General features: G+C 38.2%; 1 protein-coding gene across 1 annotated transcript in view; it reads right to left on the reverse strand.

Moving 5' to 3' along the window:
• Positions 1-21,205, reverse strand: part of LOC122813824 (complement factor B-like) — a 436,913-nt gene that overhangs the window by 90,521 nt on the left and 325,187 nt on the right. Inside the window, exon 15 of the mRNA XM_044086351.1 lies at positions 19,040-19,185. Coding sequence (XP_043942286.1) covers positions 19,040-19,185 — 146 coding nt within the window. The remainder of the gene's footprint in view (positions 1-19,039; positions 19,186-21,205) is intronic.

A 21,205-nucleotide genomic window follows, 5' to 3' on the forward strand; every position in this document is an offset into this window, starting at 1 on the left:
TGGCTAGAGATGAAATACCAATTTTTAAATAGGATGGAATTAATGATCCTAGAGTCCATGTTATACACTGTAATGAAACTAAGGGGGAACTTGTTACGTTTGTTACTGGGGACTGTTTCTAGGTTACAAGAAGAGGAGGAAAATGGTGTTGAATCTAGGTGTTCAGTTATAGGAACATCCCCCAAGTGTCTTGGCGTGTTACAAAGTAAAGGTTTGTAAAAGCCCTCCTGTCTTTTAGTGGTGACTTCTGTGATTAGGTCTTCCAATAAATCAACTGGGTAGTCCCGATTTGAAAACATATCAAAAAGTAATGTACATTCCTTATCAAATAGTTCCATGGTGCTACACATTCTAGCTGCCCGAATCAACTGACCCTTGACTATTGATCTTTTTTGTCTAAAGGGGTGTTGACTTGAAAAGTGGAGAAGTGAGTTACAATACGTGGGTTTCCTGTGTATTGATGAAAGTAATGTGTTATTCAAGTCCACCTTTTCAAGGTAAACATCCAAATAGTCAATAGAGTCAGTTGAGAAGTGAAAAGTAAACTTAAAGAATGGTGTAGTACCGTTCATAAAGTCAATAATAGAGATAGCGTCCTGTTCAGAACCTTGAAAAAGGATAAAGATATCGTCCAGATATCTTGTGTAGTAGATGAGGTGTTTCACTACTTGGGGATTAGAAAGGAGAAATTTTTTCTCCCAGTAGGCTACTACCATGTTTGCTACAGTAGTACCACAGGGTGAGCCCATGGCTATACCCTGAGTCTGTAGAAAGTATTGATTCTCAAAAATAAAAAAATTAGATGTAAGGATAATATCGATAAGTTCAGTTACTGTGTCGATTTCCATTTGGGGAGCTCCCAGTTCATGTAGAAGTAATCCAACCCATTCTGATGCCTCCTGATGGGGGATGGAAGTGTATAAATCCACAATATCAATTGTCAGAAAGTTAAAGTCATGGTCAGGTTTTAATTGATTGATGTTAGAAAGAAAGGACCAAGAGTCCTTGCAAATGCAGGGTATCATTTTTAGATATTTACTAAGTATGTTATCCACCAATCGGGCACAAGGGTGGGTCATGGAGGACCTCCCATCAATGAGTGCTCGAATTGGTGGGTCTTGTAGATTTTTGTGGATTTTCGGAATTCCGAAAATAATAGGTGTTTTAGGTAAGGTGATGTCTATGAAGTGATAGACATCACTATTGATTTTCCCTGCTAGAAACAAGTCCCTGAAATAACCTCTGTTTCTGACAAATGTGGTATTCATTTCGTTAAGTGAGGAGGACCTATAAGCTGGGCTGTTAAGAATCTTCTGCATCCGTTCTGAATAGTCATCATTATTAAAGATGACAAGCCCCCCACCCTTATCAGGTTTTAGAACTCGAATAGGGATGTTTTCAAGTTCCCTTAGTAAGGTGTGCTGTTCTTTTGTGATGTTAAAGATTTGTTTCCTTACCGGAAATTTAGTCTGACCTTCAAAATGTCTTAGGTCAACCTCACAAGCTTTTTCAAATAGAGCTAAAATGGGGTGTAGAGGGGGATTATAAACGCTTGAGAGTCTTAAACTGTTTAGTTCACACTGCATAGAGGAAGAAAATAACAACCCCAAGTTTAATTTTCTCGTGAAATGTTTAACATCAATGATGGTATCAGTGAGATTGAAATGACAAGTGGGAACAAATGAATTACCTAATGCAAGAAGGTCAATCAGTTCTTGCTCAATTCTAAAGTCAGTAAAATTGTAAATATTAAAGTCACCTTTGCTGTTTTTTAAGATAACAGGAAAGTCTGGGGGTGTATTTTCACCCCTATTGTCCATCAATGAGGGGCTCAGTTGTTCCAGTTCCTCCTCTGATGTTGATACCTGGTGTTGTATCTTGCCCCTAAAAAACCAGTATGATCAGAGTTCTGGTTTTGAAATGGAGAGCTAGAGCCAGGTTGGGGTGGAATATTATTCCTGGTTTTATTCCCATTAAATTGGTTGGCCCGAATTCTGTTACTGCGTCTGGGGGCTGTGCTAGATCCCGGAAGGTTTTGTGATGTTGAGGGAAGCTGGTACGAGTCAAATTCGTCATCAGGCCTGCCTTGTTCAGTACCTTGTTGTGGGCCATTGCCAGGATGAGTACGAGGAAGAAAAAGTTTTTCATATGCCTTGTTTTGTTGGTATGCCAGATTGTCCCGATTCAGTTTTTTTATTTTGTTAGCTTTCAATTTCAAGAGAAGGGCATCAATGCTATTGAAAATACATGTGTAGTCATATTTGAAATTATTAAAGTCCAGGTCTTCCTTGATGGAGTTATCTAAGTCATTAAGTTGAGCAGTTAATGTTGAGATGTGCAAGGAATAGTGCTTAATAATTAAGTCAAGAAGCTGGAAGCCTTGCTGATCAAAAAGTGATCTTAAGTCATTAAGAAAACAGTCATCATTTATGAGGCCAGTAGGAGCAAATGTGCTACGTAGTCTCTTTGGAATGATTTTGTCATTCACACATTGTTTAAAGTAAGAGACTTCTAGTTGTAGTTTACGTAGTTTAACCAACTTGTTGTCAAAAGAATGGAGTTTGCTCACCATCGAGTCCGTGGAATTAGGGTCCGTATGTGCCGGTAGTTCCTGTTCTCCCTGTTGCCCAAAGGAAACACAGTTTGCATCAGAAATCCAGTCCTGTAAGGAGGGAACGCCAATAAGCACCGGGTGGTGGTTGTTACCAGTAGGACCAAATCCGGTCCTGTTTGATGTTGTAGTCTGGGTGGTAGGAGCACTTCCAGTTTGCGTTTGGTTAGGGCGTTGTGCCGCTGTGATGAAATCAGAGCTGTTCAAAAGAGAAGCACTTGTACCTGGTGTATTATTGTTCAATGGACCTTGCCCAATCCTGGAATCTAATTGGTCCATACGCCCATAAAGCATGTCAAGTCTTTTTGTGATAGCTGCTAACATACTGTTCATGTCCTTGTTAGTCTCCTGCTGCTCAATGTGAGGCCCGAAAATATTCGGGCTGCCAGGACTTTCCGATATCCCTGTAGCCATAACACAAACACTGAAAACAAACTATTGCTGAACCAAGAAAACCAAGAAAACAGACTGGAACAGCGAAATCAGAAAGCCACAAGGTCCACTCAGCGATAATTAGTCTTAACGCACCTTTTATTTCAAAACAAGCAACGTTTTCGCTACAACCCCTGCTGTAGCTTCCTCAGAGTACAAAATGAGATCTGTAACAGTTTCTTTTTTTATACATAAAAGCGCGCCAAACAATGAGGCAGCGCAACATTGTTAAAGGTACAGCAGTGTAACCATAAACACACATTTGCTTCAAAGTCTTAAAAATGTCCTAACAAAAAAACATTGTAGGACTAAGCCATTTAATTAAAACCTTGTCATCATTGAAAGAATTTAAAAATCCTAAGAATAAGCATGAAAACCATTGACAACCAAACCGGAACCTGTCCGGTCAGAGCTTACATATCCAAAAAGCCTTAAGTAAGAAGTAAACATGAGATATAGTGCCGTTATCAAAAAAACACCAGTCTATTCTAAACTTCGTACTGGCAGGACAAGAATCCTACTACGCCCTAACCAAACGCAAACTGGAAGTGCTCCTACCACCCAGACTACAACATCAAACAGGACCGGATTTGGTCCTACTGGTAACAACCACCACCCGGTGCTTATTGGCGTTCCCTCCTTACAGGACTGGATTTCTGATGCAAACTGTGTTTCCTTTGGGCAACAGGGAGAACAGGAACTACCGGCACATACGGACCCTAATTCCACGGACTCGATGGTGAGCAAACTCCATTCTTTTGACAACAAGTTGGTTAAACTACGTAAACTACAACTAGAAGTCTCTTACTTTAAACAATGTGTGAATGACAAAATCATTCCAAAGGGACTACGTAGCACATTTGCTCCTACTGGCCTCATAAATGATGACTGTTTTCTTAATGACTTAAGATCACTTTTTGATCAGCAAGGCTTCCAGCTTCTTGACTTAATTATTAAGCACTATTCCTTGCACATCTCAACATTAACTGCTCAACTTAATGACTTAGATAACTCCATCAAGGAAGACCTGGACTTTAATAATTTCAAATATGACTACACACGTATTTTTAATAGCATTGATGCCCTTCTCTTGAAATTGAAAGCTAACAAAATAAAAAAACTGAATCGGGACAATCTGGCATACCAACAAAACAAGGCATATGAAAAACTTTTTCTTCCTCGTACTCATCCTGGCAATGGCCCACAACAAGGTACTGAACAAGGCAGGCCTGATGACGAATTTGACTCGTACCAGCTTCCCTCAACATCACAAAACCTTCCGGGATCTAGCACAGCCCCCAGACGCAGTAACAGAATTCGGGCCAACCAATTTAATGGGAATAAAACCAGGAATAATATTCCACCCCAACCTGGCTCTAGCTCTCCATTTCAAAACCAGAACTCTGATCATACTGGTTTTTTAGGGGCAAGATACAACACCAGGTATCAACAGCAGAGGAGGAACTGGAACAACTGAGCCCCTTATTGATGGACAATAGGGGTGAAAATACACCCCCAGACATACCTGTTATCTTAAAAAACAGCAAAGGTGACTTTAATATTTACAATTTTACTGATTTCAGAATTGAGCAAGAACTGATTGACCTTCTTGCATTAGGTAATTCATTTGTTCCCACTTGTCATTTCAATCTCACTGATACCATCATTGATGTTAAACATTTCACGAGAAAATTAAACTTGGGGTTGTTATTTTCTTCCTCTATGCAGTGTGAACTAAACAGTTTAAGACTCTCAAGCGTTTATAATCCCCCTTTACATCCCATTTTAGCTCTATTTGAAAAAGCCTGTGAGGTTGACCTAAGACATCTTGAAGGACAGACTAAATTTCCGGCAAGGAAACAAATCTTTAACATTACAAAAGAACAGCACACCTTACTAAGGGAACTTGAAAACATCCCTATTCGAGTTCTAAAACCTGATAAGGGTGGGGGGCTTGTCATCTTTAATAATGATGACTATTCAGAACGGATGCAGAAGATTCTTAACAGCCCAGCTTATAGGTCCTCCTCACTTAATGAAATGAATACCACATTTATCAGAAACAGAGGTTACTTCAGGGACTTGTTTCTAGCAGGGAAAATCAACAGTGATGTCTATCACTTTATAGACATCACCTTACCTAAAACACCTATTATTTTCGGAATTCCGAAAATCCACAAAAATCTACAAGACCCACCAATTCGAGCACTCATTGATGGGAGGTCCTCCATGACCCACCCTTGCGCCCGATTGGTGGATAACATACTTAGTAAATATCTAAAAATGATACCCTGCATTTGCAAGGACTCTTGGTCCTTTCTTTCTAACATCAATCAATTAAAACCTGACCATGACTTTAACTTTCTGACAATTGACATTGTGGATTTATACACTTCCATCCCCCATCAGGAGGCATCAGAATGGGTTGGACTACTTCTACATGAACTGGGAGCTCCCCAAATGGAAATCGACACAGTAACTGAACTTATCGATATCATCCTTACATCTAATTTTTTTATCTTTGAGAACCAATACTTTCTACAGACTCAGGGTATAGCCATGGGCTCACCCTGTGGTACTACTGTAGCAAACATGGTAGTAGCCTACTGGGAGAAAAAATTTCTCCTTTCTAATCCCCAAGTAGTGAAACACCTCATCTACTACACAAGATATCTGGATGATATCTTTATCCTTTTTCAAGGTTCTGAACAGGACGCTATCTCCATTATCGACTTCATGAACGGTACTACACCATTCTTTAAGTTTACTTTTCACTTCTCAACTGACTCTATTGACTATCTGGATGTTTATCTTGAAAAGGTGGACTTGAACAACACATTACTATCATCAATACATAGGAAACCCACGTATTGTAACTCACTTCTCCACTTTTCAAGTCAACATCCCTTCAGACAAAAAAGATCAATAGTCAAGGGTCAGTTGATTCGAGCAGCTAGAATGTGTAGCACCATGGAACTATTTGATAAGGAATGTACATTACTTTTTGATATGTTTTCAAATCGGGACTACCCAGTTGATTTATTGGAAGACCTAATCACAGAAGTCACCACTAAAAGACAGGAGGGCTTTTACAAACCTTTACTTTGTAACACGCCAAGACACTTGGGGGATGTTCCTATAACTGAACACCTAGATTCAACACCATTTTCCTCCTCTTCTTGTAACCTAGAAACAGTCCCCAGTAACAAACGTAACAAGTTCCCCCTTAGTTTCATTACAGTGTATAACATGGACTCTAGGATCATTAATTCCATCCTATTTAAAAATTGGTATTTCATCTCTAGCCACAGTGGCTTAGGGGAAAAACTTGGGGAAAAACCACTAATAGTTTATAGGAGGGGTAAAAATTTAAAAAATTTTTTGGAATCTAAAAAACATCTTGATTTCCATTCACGGCAGAAAGGCAGTTTTCCATGTGGTAATTGTAACTTTTGCAAATACATCAGGACAGGGAACACACAGGTTGTAAATGGCAAAAAGATTATGTGCCATCACAAAGTCAACTGTAATACAAAATCCTTGGTTTATTTAGCACAATGTGTTTGTTGCCCAGCTTACTACATTGGGAAAACTGAGCAAAAATTCAAAGAGAGAATCTACCAGCACATCTATGCCATTAAAAAGGGCAAAGAAGATAACGCAGCTCTCTAAACATATCATACTTAATAAAGACCACAGTTTTCACTTTTCTGCTATTGATCATGTCCCTCACAACATTAGAGGTGGCCCTGCCTCTATTATTTTGGAAACAAAAGAACTAGAGTGGCAATTAAAACTTGATGCATTCCAACTACCTGGACTAAATGACAATTGTAATATCTCCTGTTTATTAAAACTAAAGAGTTATCTGAGATAATACCACTTCCTGGGTTAAGTATTTTCTGTAACTACACTCACATGTCTTGGAGTTCGGTATATACTTGTAGGGACTGTCTAATTCAGGGCTTTCCCCTTATGAGAATATGGCTATGATTTGATTTCCATTTTCATCACTCCTTGTTATACAATCCAGGGAGGACACTTTTCCTTAACTTCTGGGTTTTACTTAGTGACTCCCTTATTCCCATGTACTCCATGGCCCCGTTTCTTTGGGGCTTATATTCCTTTAGGCAGAATGTATGTGGACACTTTGGTCCGGTGGGATTGGTTAGGTCCTATACACCTTACTGCTTAGGAACTACTTCTAGATTTTAGGGATTCTTTTGTTGCTGGATTGTTCTTATTTGCTTTTTGCTCTTTTAGGTTTGCACATCGTGCGTTTAACTATTTTTAAAAAATGGGGGGGTTTTACTCTGGATTACCCTTTCTGGTTTCAATTGCGTGCCTTCAGATTACAGTCTGTATGACGTAACCACTTTTGTAGCTTCTATACTAGGGGGTTAGGTGGCGCGCACATGCCCTTGTCTGTTTTGCATTAATGTGTTTGACATCTCAATGGGGGATGCTCTTTTTTAAACCTGGTATGGAATCAAAGGGGTAAGGGGGGACTTTCTGATTTTGGTTTCAAGGCTTTTACAACCCCAAATACCTTGATTTGCCCCCTCAGATACACGTCTGACTTGTATTGTAGTGACTTCTTGGTAATATGCCAAGTGTACTGTATGGTTCGGTCACTACATTACTGTCCGATGTTCATGGTATCTACTGTTTCCACATTGTTTACAGGATGATTTTATAATTGTTGGTTGACTACTACTCTCATTACTGCACCTTGTTGGGTTTTGACAAGCGTGGTGGACTTTTTGATTGTCTGTCGCAGGACTGTTTACTTGGCCTCAGTCCTGCTCAGATTAAGTTTACATTATGACACTTCATCCCCACGCTCAACAGCCTTCGCTGTTTTGGTTATGCCATGATTGTGATCGCTTCACTTCTAACAAGGAGTTGCATAGGTACACTTTCAGAATTTACACTTTTCAACGTTTAAAATATTTTAAACATTTTAATTCTTTCAAGTTTTAGGCAACATAGGACATGATTTTTCCTTGTCCAATTGGGGTAGATTGATCATACTTAATAGCCGTTGACTCTGCCTTGTATAGTATTTAGTGAATTTTACGAATTAGTTCAGCGACACCTACAAATGTAGGATTCTTGTCCTGCCAGTACGAAGTTTAGATTAGACTGGTGTTTTTTTGATAACGGCACTATATTTCATGTTTACTTCTTACTTAAGGCTTTTTGGATATGTAAGCTCTGACCGGACAGGTTCCGGTTTGGTTGTCAATGGTTTTCATGCTTATTCTTAGGATTTTTAAATTCTTTCAATGATGACAAGGTTTTAATTAAATGGCTTAGTCCTACAATGTTTTTTTGTTAGGACATTTTTAAGACTTTGAAGCAAATGTGTGTTTATGGTTACACTGCTGTACCTTTAACAATGTTGCGCTGCCTCATTGTTTGGCGCGCTTTTATGTATAAAAAAAGAAACTGTTACAGATCTCATTTTGTACTCTGAGGAAGCTACAGCAGGGGTTGTAGCGAAAACGTTGCTTGTTTTGAAATAAAAGGTGCGTTAAGACTAATTATCGCTGAGTGGACCTTGTGGCTTTCTGATTTCGCTGTTCCAGTCTGTTTTCTCAATAAATATAAGCATTCACACAACAGTGCTTCCTCAGATATAGAAGAAGTTTCAGTGTAAGAATAACTTTATTCCACCCCAGCCAATTGAAATGTTTACAAGGATATCATTTATTCGAAAATTTGAAATTGAACAGATGTACAATGAGTTTTGAAAGAAAAAACTAAGATTGTTTAGAACCTTAGCAAAACAGAAATGAAGGCTTTCTGGACAGCTTCAAAATAATTTGACTTTAACAAATAAAAGTGTTAATGATGGTAAAAAAATGCCATTGTAATGAAGATGAGGCAATATTTAAATATGAGGAGGTTAGAAAGGATTGGGAAGAGAGATTGGATAAGCAATTCACAAAGAAACAGTTGGAGGATATATGTACTGTACGTCTCCCAAACAACAAAATCTAGAAGATTTAGGATTTTTGCCTGGAACTGTTTACATAGATTTTTTTATACCTAAGCAGACTCCAGGGATTTTTTCCTCAGGCAGACAACAAATGTTGGATGTGTAAAGGGGAAGAAAGAGGTAATTGGGAACATAGCTTCTGGGATTGTAGTGAGTTGCTGGACTTTAAGGATTTCCTGTGGGATGCACTGTCGGAGAAGCCCTCTGGGCAGATTGGTCTGAAGAGAGAGATGATTTTTCTGAGCTATGACAGAATTGGAATTGCCTAGACGTGATAAGGCCTTGCTGTGTCTAATAATGGTGGTTACCAAAAAAGCGATTACTAGAAAATGGAAATCAAAATCTAAACAAACTATCCCGGAAGTAGTTAATATAGTAACAGAGATAAAACAACTGGAATTGAGATCTTTAGAAAATGGTGGGAGCAAATTATACAGGAAAAAAATGGAAATGGTGGGAACAATATATACAAGGGAGGAATGACGTTTAAAATGTGACAGGACTTAATGAGTTATGTAATGTCTGAGTGAGAAAGATTGGGTAGATTATAAGTGATGTATAATGTTTGCAACTAGGAGTGTGTCAGTATGGTTTGTGCTGTAAAATGCTTGCGACTAGAATTGTGTTAATGTTGTTTATTTTCAATTATACAATGACTGGCCATTAATATTCAAAAATGAGAACAGTGATTGGCCAGCCCAACCAGCGTGCCCATTGTAAGTTCCAGAATATACCAAAGGAAAAAGGTCCGGTCACCTGGACTTCTTTCCATTCGTATATTCCATAACTTTTTTTTTTTTTTTTTTTAAATCTATAGTTTGGACTCCGGACATACCAGAAAGGCAGCAGGGAGGAAATACAAAGAAAATCAGGTACGTTATTTAAAACTAAAGACACGTACCTGATTTTCTTTGTATTTCCTCCATTCTGTCTCTCTCGCCTACCCCTAAAGTAACTGAAACTTTTTTTTTAATAAAAAAAAAAAAAAAAAAAGAAAACAAAAACGGAGCAACAGAGACCTTCTTTTCTCCATTGCTTCCTTTTCAAAGCATTGATATACTGGGTATGCAGGGGAACACAAGTCCCATATGCATGTGCACTACATCAAAACAAGGCAGCAGGATACCACTAGCTGCGGAAGAACAGTGCAGCGCCATTATACAAAGACATTATTTAGGAAAAGTAAGTATGTTTTTCTTAAATAATGTCATTGTATAATAGCAATAACTGACTCCGTGGTTGTGGTATATTGAAATTTACCTATGGTTGCCTTTATTTAATCACTCGGGCTTCACCCTCATGATTAAACCACACCAGCTGTGGGTAAATCTTCAATTTACCACACCACATCGTCGGTTATTGCTTAATTATATAAATGTATGATTGCCTATGTAGTAAGTGATGGTTTAAGGAACATTTCTTGATTAAAAAAAGCAAGAGTTGAATAATTTATGTAATATTGCTTAGGTTATACAATATATAGTAATATATGTGAAGTATAATGTTTGTTATGCTAATATAGTTTGATTACTTTTATATGAATGTAAATTTGCCTATATCACAAGTGATAATTCAATAAACTTGTTTGAAAAAAACAAAAAATATATACATTGCCAGATTTTGCAGGACTCCAACTTACAAGATCAACAAGGATAGTTATGATAAAGCTCTAAATGAACTGAATTACTTATTTCTGAAGACAGTTAGGCCTAGCTATTTAACAAATGCAGATTAAACAATATGAACATTCTCGAGATTCATAAGGGTATGTCGACTCTCCTAGGTCTAAGGTATCAAGTTGTTTTTAATTTCTTCAAAACGTTGGTAGAGTAATCTTCATTTAACTAAATCAGGTTTATGTTTGAGATTGCAGCTATTTTTTGTAGAACACAGCACTTGGGAAAATTAAATGTCTTTTTAGGCAAATATAAGGCTAGCTGCCTTTTATAGGCTGTTTTAAGACTAACCAAGTTCCCCTGGTGAAAATCAAACCCTGTAGCTCTTAGGTAAACACCTTAATCATTATGCCAACCCCTAACCCTTTATATATTAGCCTGTATACATCTGTTAGACATAGTACTCTGATGATTAATTATATTTTTGACTTGACTCATTTTTTCTTAACTACATTTATTTCTCAGTAAAGATAGGCTAACCCATCTATTAAGTATAAATGCTATGAGTATCTCTCTGCACCTTCATGTACTGTCCTACTTATGGCTTTGAATAAGAATATATTTATGGATGTAGTTTCTTTCAGAATTAGTTAATATATTATTATTGTTTTATTGAGGGAGGATCACTCAGAATTTTCCAGATTGTGTTTCCTATGTTTGGAAGAACACTTTGTGTCTTTCTTTCTATTCCACATTATAAAATCCTCCTACAGTAAAGCATCTTGAAAATACTTTTAATGATAATATACTGACATCACTGTTAGTACTGGTGTTAGTGACAATATTAGAACCACTTTAGATTGACATTACTTTTAGTGCTGTTGTTAATGATGGTATTATAACTACTTTATACTGATATTACTCTTTGTATTGTTGTGAAAGATATGATTAGAACCACTTTATATTGACATTTCTTTTAGTGTTCTTGTTAATAGCAGTATTAGAAACACTTTATGTTGATGTTACTCTTACTGTTGTTCTTAATGACAGTATTAGAACCACTTTATATTAATGTTACTCTTTGATGTTACTCTTAATGTTGTTCTTAATGACAGTATTAGTACCCCTTTATATTAATGTTATCTTTGATGTTACTCTTACTGTTGTTCTTAATGACAGTATTAGAACTACTTTATATTAATGTTACTATTTGAGGTTACTCTTACTGTTGTTCTTAATGACAGTATTAAAACCACTTTATATTAATGTTACTCTTTGATGTTACTCTTAATGTTGTTCTTAATGACAGTATTAGAACCCCTTTATATTAATGTTATCTTTGATGTTACTCTTACTGTTGTTCTTAATGACAGCATTAGAATCCCTTTATATTAATGTTACTCTTTGATGTTACTCTTACTGTTGTTCTTAATGACAATATTAGAACCACTTTATATTAATGTTACTCTTTGATGTTACTCTTACTGTTATTCTTAATGACAGTATTAGAACCACTTTAAATTTACATAACTCTTTGCATTGTAGCTAATGATAGTATATAACTACTTTATACTGGCATTACTCTTAATATTGTTGTTACTGTTATTACTAAAATACTTTATACTGATATTACTCTTAGTGTTGTTGTTATTGACAGTATTAAAACCATTTTATACTGACATTATTTAGTGCTGTTGTAATGATGGTATTATAATTACTTTATACTGACATTACTCTTAGCATTGTTAATGACAGTATTAAAGCACTTTATATTGACGTTACTCTTAGTGCTGTTGCAATGAAAGTATTATAACTATTTTATAGTGACATTACTCAATACTTTTGCTAATGTTAGTGTTAGAACTACTTCATTACTCAATGCTGTTGCTAATGTTAATATCAGAAGTACTTTATACTGACATTACTGTTAGTGTTCTTGTTAATGGTGGTATTAAAACTGCTTTATGTTCAAAGACAGAGGCTACCCAGGAGCTTTGGCATGGCACAATCTATAATCCTGAACATTTACTTGCTTCTCTATCCAATGGTTAATCATTAGACTACAAAAGGATCTGCAAAGATAGATTAAATTCTCTATAAATAAATACAATTTGAAGGGTGCTTGCTGTTGTTGGTTATTTTAACATATGTAGCTGATTCTTATTGGAAAATTATAATGTGAAATAAGCAAAGCATTGTTGAATTTGACCAGATATGACTGTAATAACAAGCAGGTATCCCATGGTTATGATTAGCGAGGGTGGAGTAATTTAAACATTTCCTATTTATTCTGTTGCAAAATACAAATTTTTGACCAGTAAATTTCTCCCTATAGTAAAGAAATACTAGTGTCTGTTACTTCATGACATTTTTATATATTAATGATTGCTGAATTCACCATTAAACTCTTAATGTAAAGGTAGACATTGGGAAAATATTTTAATATAACTGTATTTTGTGCTAAAATTTAGCTTCCCCTTGGATTTTTGAACACAGGTGAACTTCCCCATTACAGGAGTCTTCTTCTTCTTCCTCTTCCTTTAGCTGTTCCCATTAGAGGTCGCCACAGCGGATCATCTGTTTCCATTTCTTCCTGTCCTCTGCATCTTGCTCTATCACAACAGCCACCTGCATGTCCTCTCTCACCACATCCATAAGCCTTATCTTAGGCCTTCCTCTTTTCCTGTTACCTGGCAGCTCCATCCTTAGTATCCTTTTCCCAATATACCCAGCATCCCTCCTCAGCACATGTCCAAACCAATGCAATCTCACCTCTCTGGCTTTGTCTCCAAACTGTCCAACCTGAGCTGACCCTCTAATATACTGATTCCTAATCCTGTCCATCCTCTTCACACCCAATGCAAATCTTAACATCTTTAATTCTGCCACATCCAGCTCTGACTCCTGCCTTTTTGTCAATGCCACTGTCTCCAACCCATATAACATAGCTGGTCTCACAACCCTCTTGTAGACCTTCCCTTTCACTCTTACTGGTACCCGTCTGTCACAAATCACTCCTGACACTCTTCTCCACCCATTCCATCCTGCCTGTACTCTCTTCTTCACCTCTTTTCCACACTCACCATTACTCTGAACTGTTGATCCAAGTATTTAAAATCATCCACCTTCACCAACTCTACTCCCTGCATCCTCACCATTCCTCTATCCTCCATCTCATTCACACACATATATTCTGTCTTAGTCCTGCTGACCTTCATTCCTCTCCTCTCTAAAGCATATTTCCACCTCTCCAGGGTCTCCTCAACCTGTTCCCCTATGTTACAGATCACAATGTCATCCGCAAACATCATAGTCCACGGGGTCTCCTGTCTCATCCCGTCTGTCAACCTGTCCATCACCACTGCAAATAAGAAAGCACTCAGCACTGATCCATGATGTAATCCCATCTCCACCTTGAATGCATCTGTCACTCCTACCTCAAACTTCACCACTGTCACACTACCCTTGCACATATCCTGTATCACTCTTACATACTTCTCTGCCACTCCCGACTTCCTCATACCATACCACAACTCCTCTCTAGGCACACTGTCATATGATTTCTCTAAGTCCACAAAGACACAATGCAACTCCTTCTGACCTTCTCTGTACTTCTCCATCAACACTCTCAGAGCAAACATCACATCTGTAGTGCTCTTTCCTGACATGAAACCATACTGCTAATCACTAATCATCACCTTCCTTCTTAACCTATCTTCCACTACTCTTTCCCATAACTTCATGCTGTGACTGATCAATTTTATCCCTCTGTAGTTACTACAGCTCTGCACATCACCCTTATTCTTAAAAATCGGTACCAAAACACTTCTTCTCCATTACTCAGGCATCCTCTCACTTTCCAAGATTTCATTAAACAATCTGGTTAAAAACTCCACTGCCATCTCTCCTAAACAACTCCATGCTTCCACAGGTATATCATCTGGACCAACAGCCTTTCCGTTCTTCATCCTCTTTGTAGCTATCCTTACTTCCTCCTTGCTAATCCACTGCACTTCATGATTCACTGTCCGCACATCATCCAACCTTCTCTCCCTCTCATTCTCTTCATTCATCAGCCCCTCAAAGTACTCTTTCCATCTGCTCAACACACTCTCCTCACGTGTGAGTACATTTCCCTCATTATCCTTTATCACCCTTACCTGCTGCACATCTTTACTAGCTCGGTCCCTCAGTCTAGCCAATCGGTACAGGTCCTTTTCTCCCTCCTTGGTGTCCAACCATTCATACAACTCTTCATATGCCTTATCCTTAGCCTTCACCACCTCTCTTTTTGCCATACACCTCATCTCCTTATACTCCCATCTACTTTCTTCATCTCTCTGACAATCCCAATTCATCTTTGCCTGTTTCTTTCTCTGTATACTCTCCTGTACTTCCTCGTTCCACCACCAGGTCTCCTTGTCTTCCTTTCTCTGTCCAGATGGAGATTGGAGACTGTAAAGTGGTGACAGGGGAAAGTGCAGTTAGGCAGCATAGGATGGTATTTTGTAGGATGACATTGGTGATCAAGAAGAGGAGGAGGAGTGTGTGGGCAGCACCAAGGATCAAATGGTGGAAGTTGAAAAAGGATGATTGTGAGATGGAGATCAGGGAAGAGTTAAGACAGGCACTGGGTACCAGTGAAGAGTTGCCGAATAGTTGGGTAACAACAGCAGAGCTGGTAAGTGAAACAGCTAGAAAGGTGCTTGGGGTGACATCTGGACAGAGGAAGAGGACAAGGAGACCTGGTGGTAACCCAGCCACTGGGGATGCGCAAGCCAGTGCATTTCTTAGTGCTGGTCCCAAGCCCGGATAAATGGGGAGGGTTACATCAGCAAGGGCATCTGGTGTAAAACTTTTGCCAAATTACATTTGTGGACAGCAATATAGATTTCCCCCTGTTACATGTGTGATGGTTGTAATTATATTATATGTGCTTTAAATAAGATTAATGGTACAAATATACCCACTAGATTTTTTTTATGATTCTGAACAAGTACAATATATGCACTTTTATTTTCCTTCAACTCCTTTTATATAGGATAAGCAAAAAAGTAAAAGAAAAATTCAGAGGTTCAGGGCTGCAGGAATACCTGAGAGACATAAGAAATTCTAGAAAGGAAAGTCCTGTTGCTTCCATTTTCATAGAATATCATAATGGGTCTACAAATATTCATCCTGGAATTTTTATGTAGTATTCGAGGTGCTAAACAATTAAAATATTTGTTATTGGAGAAATAAAGTTTGAATATTCTGTAGTATGTCACTGAAACACCTGCAAATCTTAATCATTTCGCTATTTATTTATTTATTTATTTATTGCATTTGTTATGAGAATAGTCTTACTGGACAAACAGATGCCCCTTTCTAGCAGAGGCCTGGGGAGCAAAGCTCCACAGGAGTTATAAGTTAGGTTGATAACATACAGGTATTTAAAACAATACATTACAAAACATATAAACATACACAGTATTTAGTGAAGTATATACAGTATAGTAGCTAAAACTTGTTTACAGCATTGATGTACAACATGCAGTATGTTTTCCAAGATATATTAGGAGTTGTGGCAATTAGAGCTGACAAGGGAATTTTTTTTATTTTGTGTGAGATTTTATAATTTCCTAGATTTATCAAACGTTTTCAACACAGTCTCCCACAATAAACTATTAGCCACATTATCCAAACTCAGCCTTGATAATTCTACATTACAATGATTCAGTAGCTACCTAGGCAACCGCTCTCAATCAGTTAAATGGCACAACTCCCTATCCCCTCAACTCCCAGTCAAATGCGGCATTCCACAAGGTTCCATACTTGGTCCCCTCTTATTCAATATCTTTACAAACCAACTCCAGCTGGTAACCACAAAAACCGACATTATCCAATACACTACATTCATCTGCTCTGCACCCAACATCCAGCTGCTACAAGCCCAAGCCCAAAAATCTTTCTCTGAAATAGAAAACTGGCTAAACAATTCGCATCTAATACTAAACCCCCTAAAAACACAGCTAATACTATTCAGCCCAACAAAGACTATAGACTCCACCTTCTCCATTATCTCAGCCAACAACACCCCCATAACTCCTGTCCCCAAAGCCAAATTACTTGGAATTACAATTGACCACCAACTTAAATACAATAAGCACATAACCCTAACCATCTCCAAAGTCCATAAAAAACTAGGCTGTCCTTATCGTAGCAACAAATTCCTAACCCCAGAATCCAGATCTACCATAGTTAGAACTCACCTCCTATCAACCATACTTTATGCATCCCCAATATTACCAAATCTGAATAAGACCAACCTTAACAACCTATCGACATGTTACAACAAAATAGCTAGGTTTGCAGCCAATGCTAAATCACATTCACACCACTGACAAACCCTGCATAAGCCACACTGGTTAGAATTTCCAAACTTGCTTCAGTACCACCAACTCAACCTAGCCCATCAGATACTGCACCACCCAGACAAAACCCCTGCCCTAACAGATGTACTAAACTTCCGCAACACAAACAGGGAACTACGATCCAGTAGCAAAGCCCTAGTAGAAGTAATTCCATGTAAAAACAGCTCAGGGGAATCTCTATTCCCTTATGAAGTTGCAAAATGATGGAACACACTACCCCCATGACTCTGGCTACAAAACCACAGCACTACTACATTCAAAAAACACCTTAAATCACACCTTCAAGAAAACCATCTATGTAATTGCAATGACCCTCCCTGAACCCACCTTCTCCAGCCTACTACTCCAGTCCCTCTTACCAAATATGTTTTCACAGTCTTATACTACACCCCTAGGCAGATTGAATGCAGTGTACATATCTAGTACAATCTCACCTCTATTATGTTGATTGTATATATACTATTACTATGCTTTACTGCTATGTTTTTGAGAATAATTTTCCACTAATAACTTGTCAAACTCCTTGACCATTGTTAATTCTTAATGCCACTGTTAACCAGTGTTAAACCTTGCTAACTATTTTTACTTTGAATTTTGAATTTTTGAATAACAACTGCGCAAACTCTCTGAATTATTATTAATTCTATAACCATCGTTAACATCATCAAACTTTTTTTAAAACTATTGTTATTAAAATACTCTGTAATGGAGCTTTCCTCCCCAGGACTCTACTGAAAAAGAACACCTGGTGTCCAGTCGAACAATCCTGGTAAACAAATGTCAAATAAATAAATAAATAAAACAATTCCTGGAAGGCCCAAGTTCAGCCACCAGTTTATTTAAAGTTTTTTTTGCATATGTCTATTATTGCTTTTATTTAATTTTATAAAGTGCGGTAGTTTATTTTGTGAAGGATCTCCAAGGGGTGCAGAAACAGCAGTAAGTAGGATCTCTAAAGGATGCAAAGAAGGTCTTGTGTGGGACTGTAGAGGATGCAAAACAAGCAGAGTGTAGTACTTTTAAAGAATAATACAGAATGGAAGGTGTGACGGTACTTCACAGGTTGGGGGAGGGCAGTGTACAGGATCTGTAAGGAATTCAGTGGGGGTAGTGTATAACATCTCTGTGACATGCACGAGCAGTATTGTATTAGACCTGTAAAGGGTACAGGTGGGGCGCAGTGTGCAAGATCCATAAGGGATATGGGGAAAGTAATGTGCAGCATCTGTAATGGATGTGGGAAGGGTAGTGTACAGGATCCCTAAAAGAACAGGAGGAGTAGAGTGTAAGACTCCACAAATGGAGGAGTGTGTGTATGTGTGTGTGTGTGTGTGTGTGTGTGTGTGTGTGTGTGTGTGTGTGTATGATCCCAAGGAAACATAGTGAGGGATATAGGGAGGGCAGTCTGGTCTTCAACAGATGGAGGGATAGTAATCTGTAAGATCCCTAAATAATGCAGGGAGTGCAGTGTGTAGAATCTCCAAAGAGTTGAGCAATGATACTGTGCATGATCCCTAAATAATGCAGGGAGGGCACTGTGCAGGATTTCCAAAACATGGGGACAGTATTATGTAAGATCCCAAAAAGATGCATGGAGGGTAGTGTATCAAATCTCCAAGGGACTGAGAGATAGAAAATGTAGGCAGGGTAGGGTCTAGAATCAATATATAATGCAGGGAGGGCAGTGTGTAGGATCAATACAGAATGCAGGGAGGGTAGTGTGTACGGAATGCAGGGAGGGCAGTGTGTACAGAATGCAGGGAGGGCAGTGTGTAGGATCAGTACAGAATGGAGGGAGGGCAAGAGAAAGCAAGTGTAGGTTCCATATATATATTATCCATGAATGGAGTAACACAATGCAGAATTTTTGCTGTGAGAATGCCACGATACTGCAATCACTACTGAAGAGTGGAAGCATGTTTCTTCATTGAGCATAGATTGAAAATTTAAGTTAAAATCTAACCTGAATTTCCACAACTGCATGAATTAAGTTTTCAGGTTCTCTGATACGGTCTATTCTTGTTCTTTTGACCTTCGTCAGTCCCCATCCTGCAATAAATCCTTTAATTTGTTTCCCATCCTGACCTCCATTTCCAGTAAGTATTTGATCTGAAAGAAAAAAAAACAGTTAAATCAGAAAACACCAGTTTTCTGCATATCAGAATTTCTTTTTAACCATGAAACAGGTTGCTAATATTTTATCACTATTTCACAAGTTCTCTCCTTCAGAAAAATCTATTCCCAGGACCACTTGTTTGACTCTGGTCTCCCCTTTTTCACTTTATGACAGAGAGCAATGAAAGGAGCTGGAAGTTCATATTTTACATTCACGTAAAACAGACTTCACTGGTCTTATGAGGGACAGAACCGGTGTGAATTTCACACCCACTACCGATCTTACTTGGCTGCTTTTGCTGATGGTGGTGGCAGTGATGTTGCTGTTGCCACCGGTGGGGGCCAATAGTCCTTGCTTGTGGGATGGGTGCTGACTGGTGTGCTGCTTCATATAAAAGTAAAAGAAGTGGACTAATGAACAAAATAATAAAATAAATGTATTTAACAGGAAGGATAATGACAAAGAGGGTGAGAGAAGAGAAATACAAAGAATGTAACATTGCATTTTATTTCTAGCTATGTTGATAATGAGACAGTTAGACATAGAACAGATTTAAAGCCAGTAAATATACAAGACTTGCATAAACCAGTTTGTTTATATATATGGCAAGGAACCTAAACCAGCAGCCATCAACACACACAGTTTGTTAAACAAATGATAAACTGAAGAAGCTAATTTGACAGACCAATGGATATGTGTGGTCAGAGATGCAATTTTATGTCTGATAATACTGTATATAAATAGAGTAAACATGGTGCTCAGACATTCATCCATTCCTTTTGATATCTCTAGGAGCTATAGACGTAAAAGGGGCATAATGTAAAATTGGTGGATGGCGTACAGAGGGAGGTTACTTCTGTAGCTAAAATAAGTTATTCTTACCTTACATAGTTGGTACCAGCTGATTAACTTCATCCAACCATAGGTTCATAGGTTACAACTAGGCTAACTGCCCTTGTGGGCCACTTTAAGCCTAGCCATTTATCCCATGGGAGAATCAAACCCTGCACCTTGTGTCAGTAAGATAAACACCTTAACCATTATTCCAACCTCCCTCAGGATTGCAGTGCCTCCTGTCACTGTAATGATGACAGCACTGTTGACTTGTACATACACCATCTTGTGCCCTGAAGGGAGCACTACCCTTTCATCTCCAGTCATAATGTCTTACCTTGAAGAATCTTAAGGAAAAATAGCAGGGGATTGGTGCCCATATCAGGTCTTGTGGACCACACTTAGAAAATATAGGTAATCTATCATCATCATTATCATCCTCATTATCATAATTTTTGTTCTGTTGGCCCCCTTAAAGAGCAAAACAAGGCCTTCCTCCATCCCTGTGTATGCTACTGAAAAAGACACGCTCTACAGCAACTCCATTATCTCTATCTGCAGATGGTTAAATATGGCACAACAGTTCCCTCAACCCTAAACAAAAAAAAAAACGCACACATAAATAAAAAAGCTGACCGAGCATGCTCAGAGGTGCTCACGAAGTCCCAGCTATGCAGATGACTTAAGTGTACAAATCTACATGATGTTTGCCAACTATGCTCATTGTGTAAACTGAGCAATTCAGAAACAATAATGAGATGATCTCTGATTAGCATAATCATTGATCCCATTACATAAATGAGAACCGAATCCCAAAACTTCGTTGAGCTATGAAAAACGAAAAGCACTGGTGAAGGCATTTGATTCCTGATAAGGGTCCTTTTCCTGAAATCTTTCCTTCTGACAAACAGTGTCACAATGAAAACAGACTTAGCATGAACAGTAAGCTTCTCGGTCCTTGAAACTCACATTCATTGAAATGGAATTGAATCCCACAGTAAAAGAAAATGCATCTGGTGGATTAAGTTTACCTTTGGGCTGCTTATAACCCATAAGCCTCTCTTGCTGTGAGATGACAATGCTAGCCGCTGTACCAATGTCATGCCCAGATGGTCTGTAATGCATAGGATATCATCTACAATGTGTCTGCAGGACACCCAGTCTTCATGACTCCCACAT

The sequence above is a fragment of the Protopterus annectens genome, chromosome 10.part0, assembly GCF_019279795.1.
Source record: "Protopterus annectens isolate FY-2018-M chromosome 10.part0, PAN1.0, whole genome shotgun sequence".
In the NCBI taxonomy this organism is placed as follows: domain Eukaryota; kingdom Metazoa; phylum Chordata; order Ceratodontiformes; family Protopteridae; genus Protopterus; species Protopterus annectens.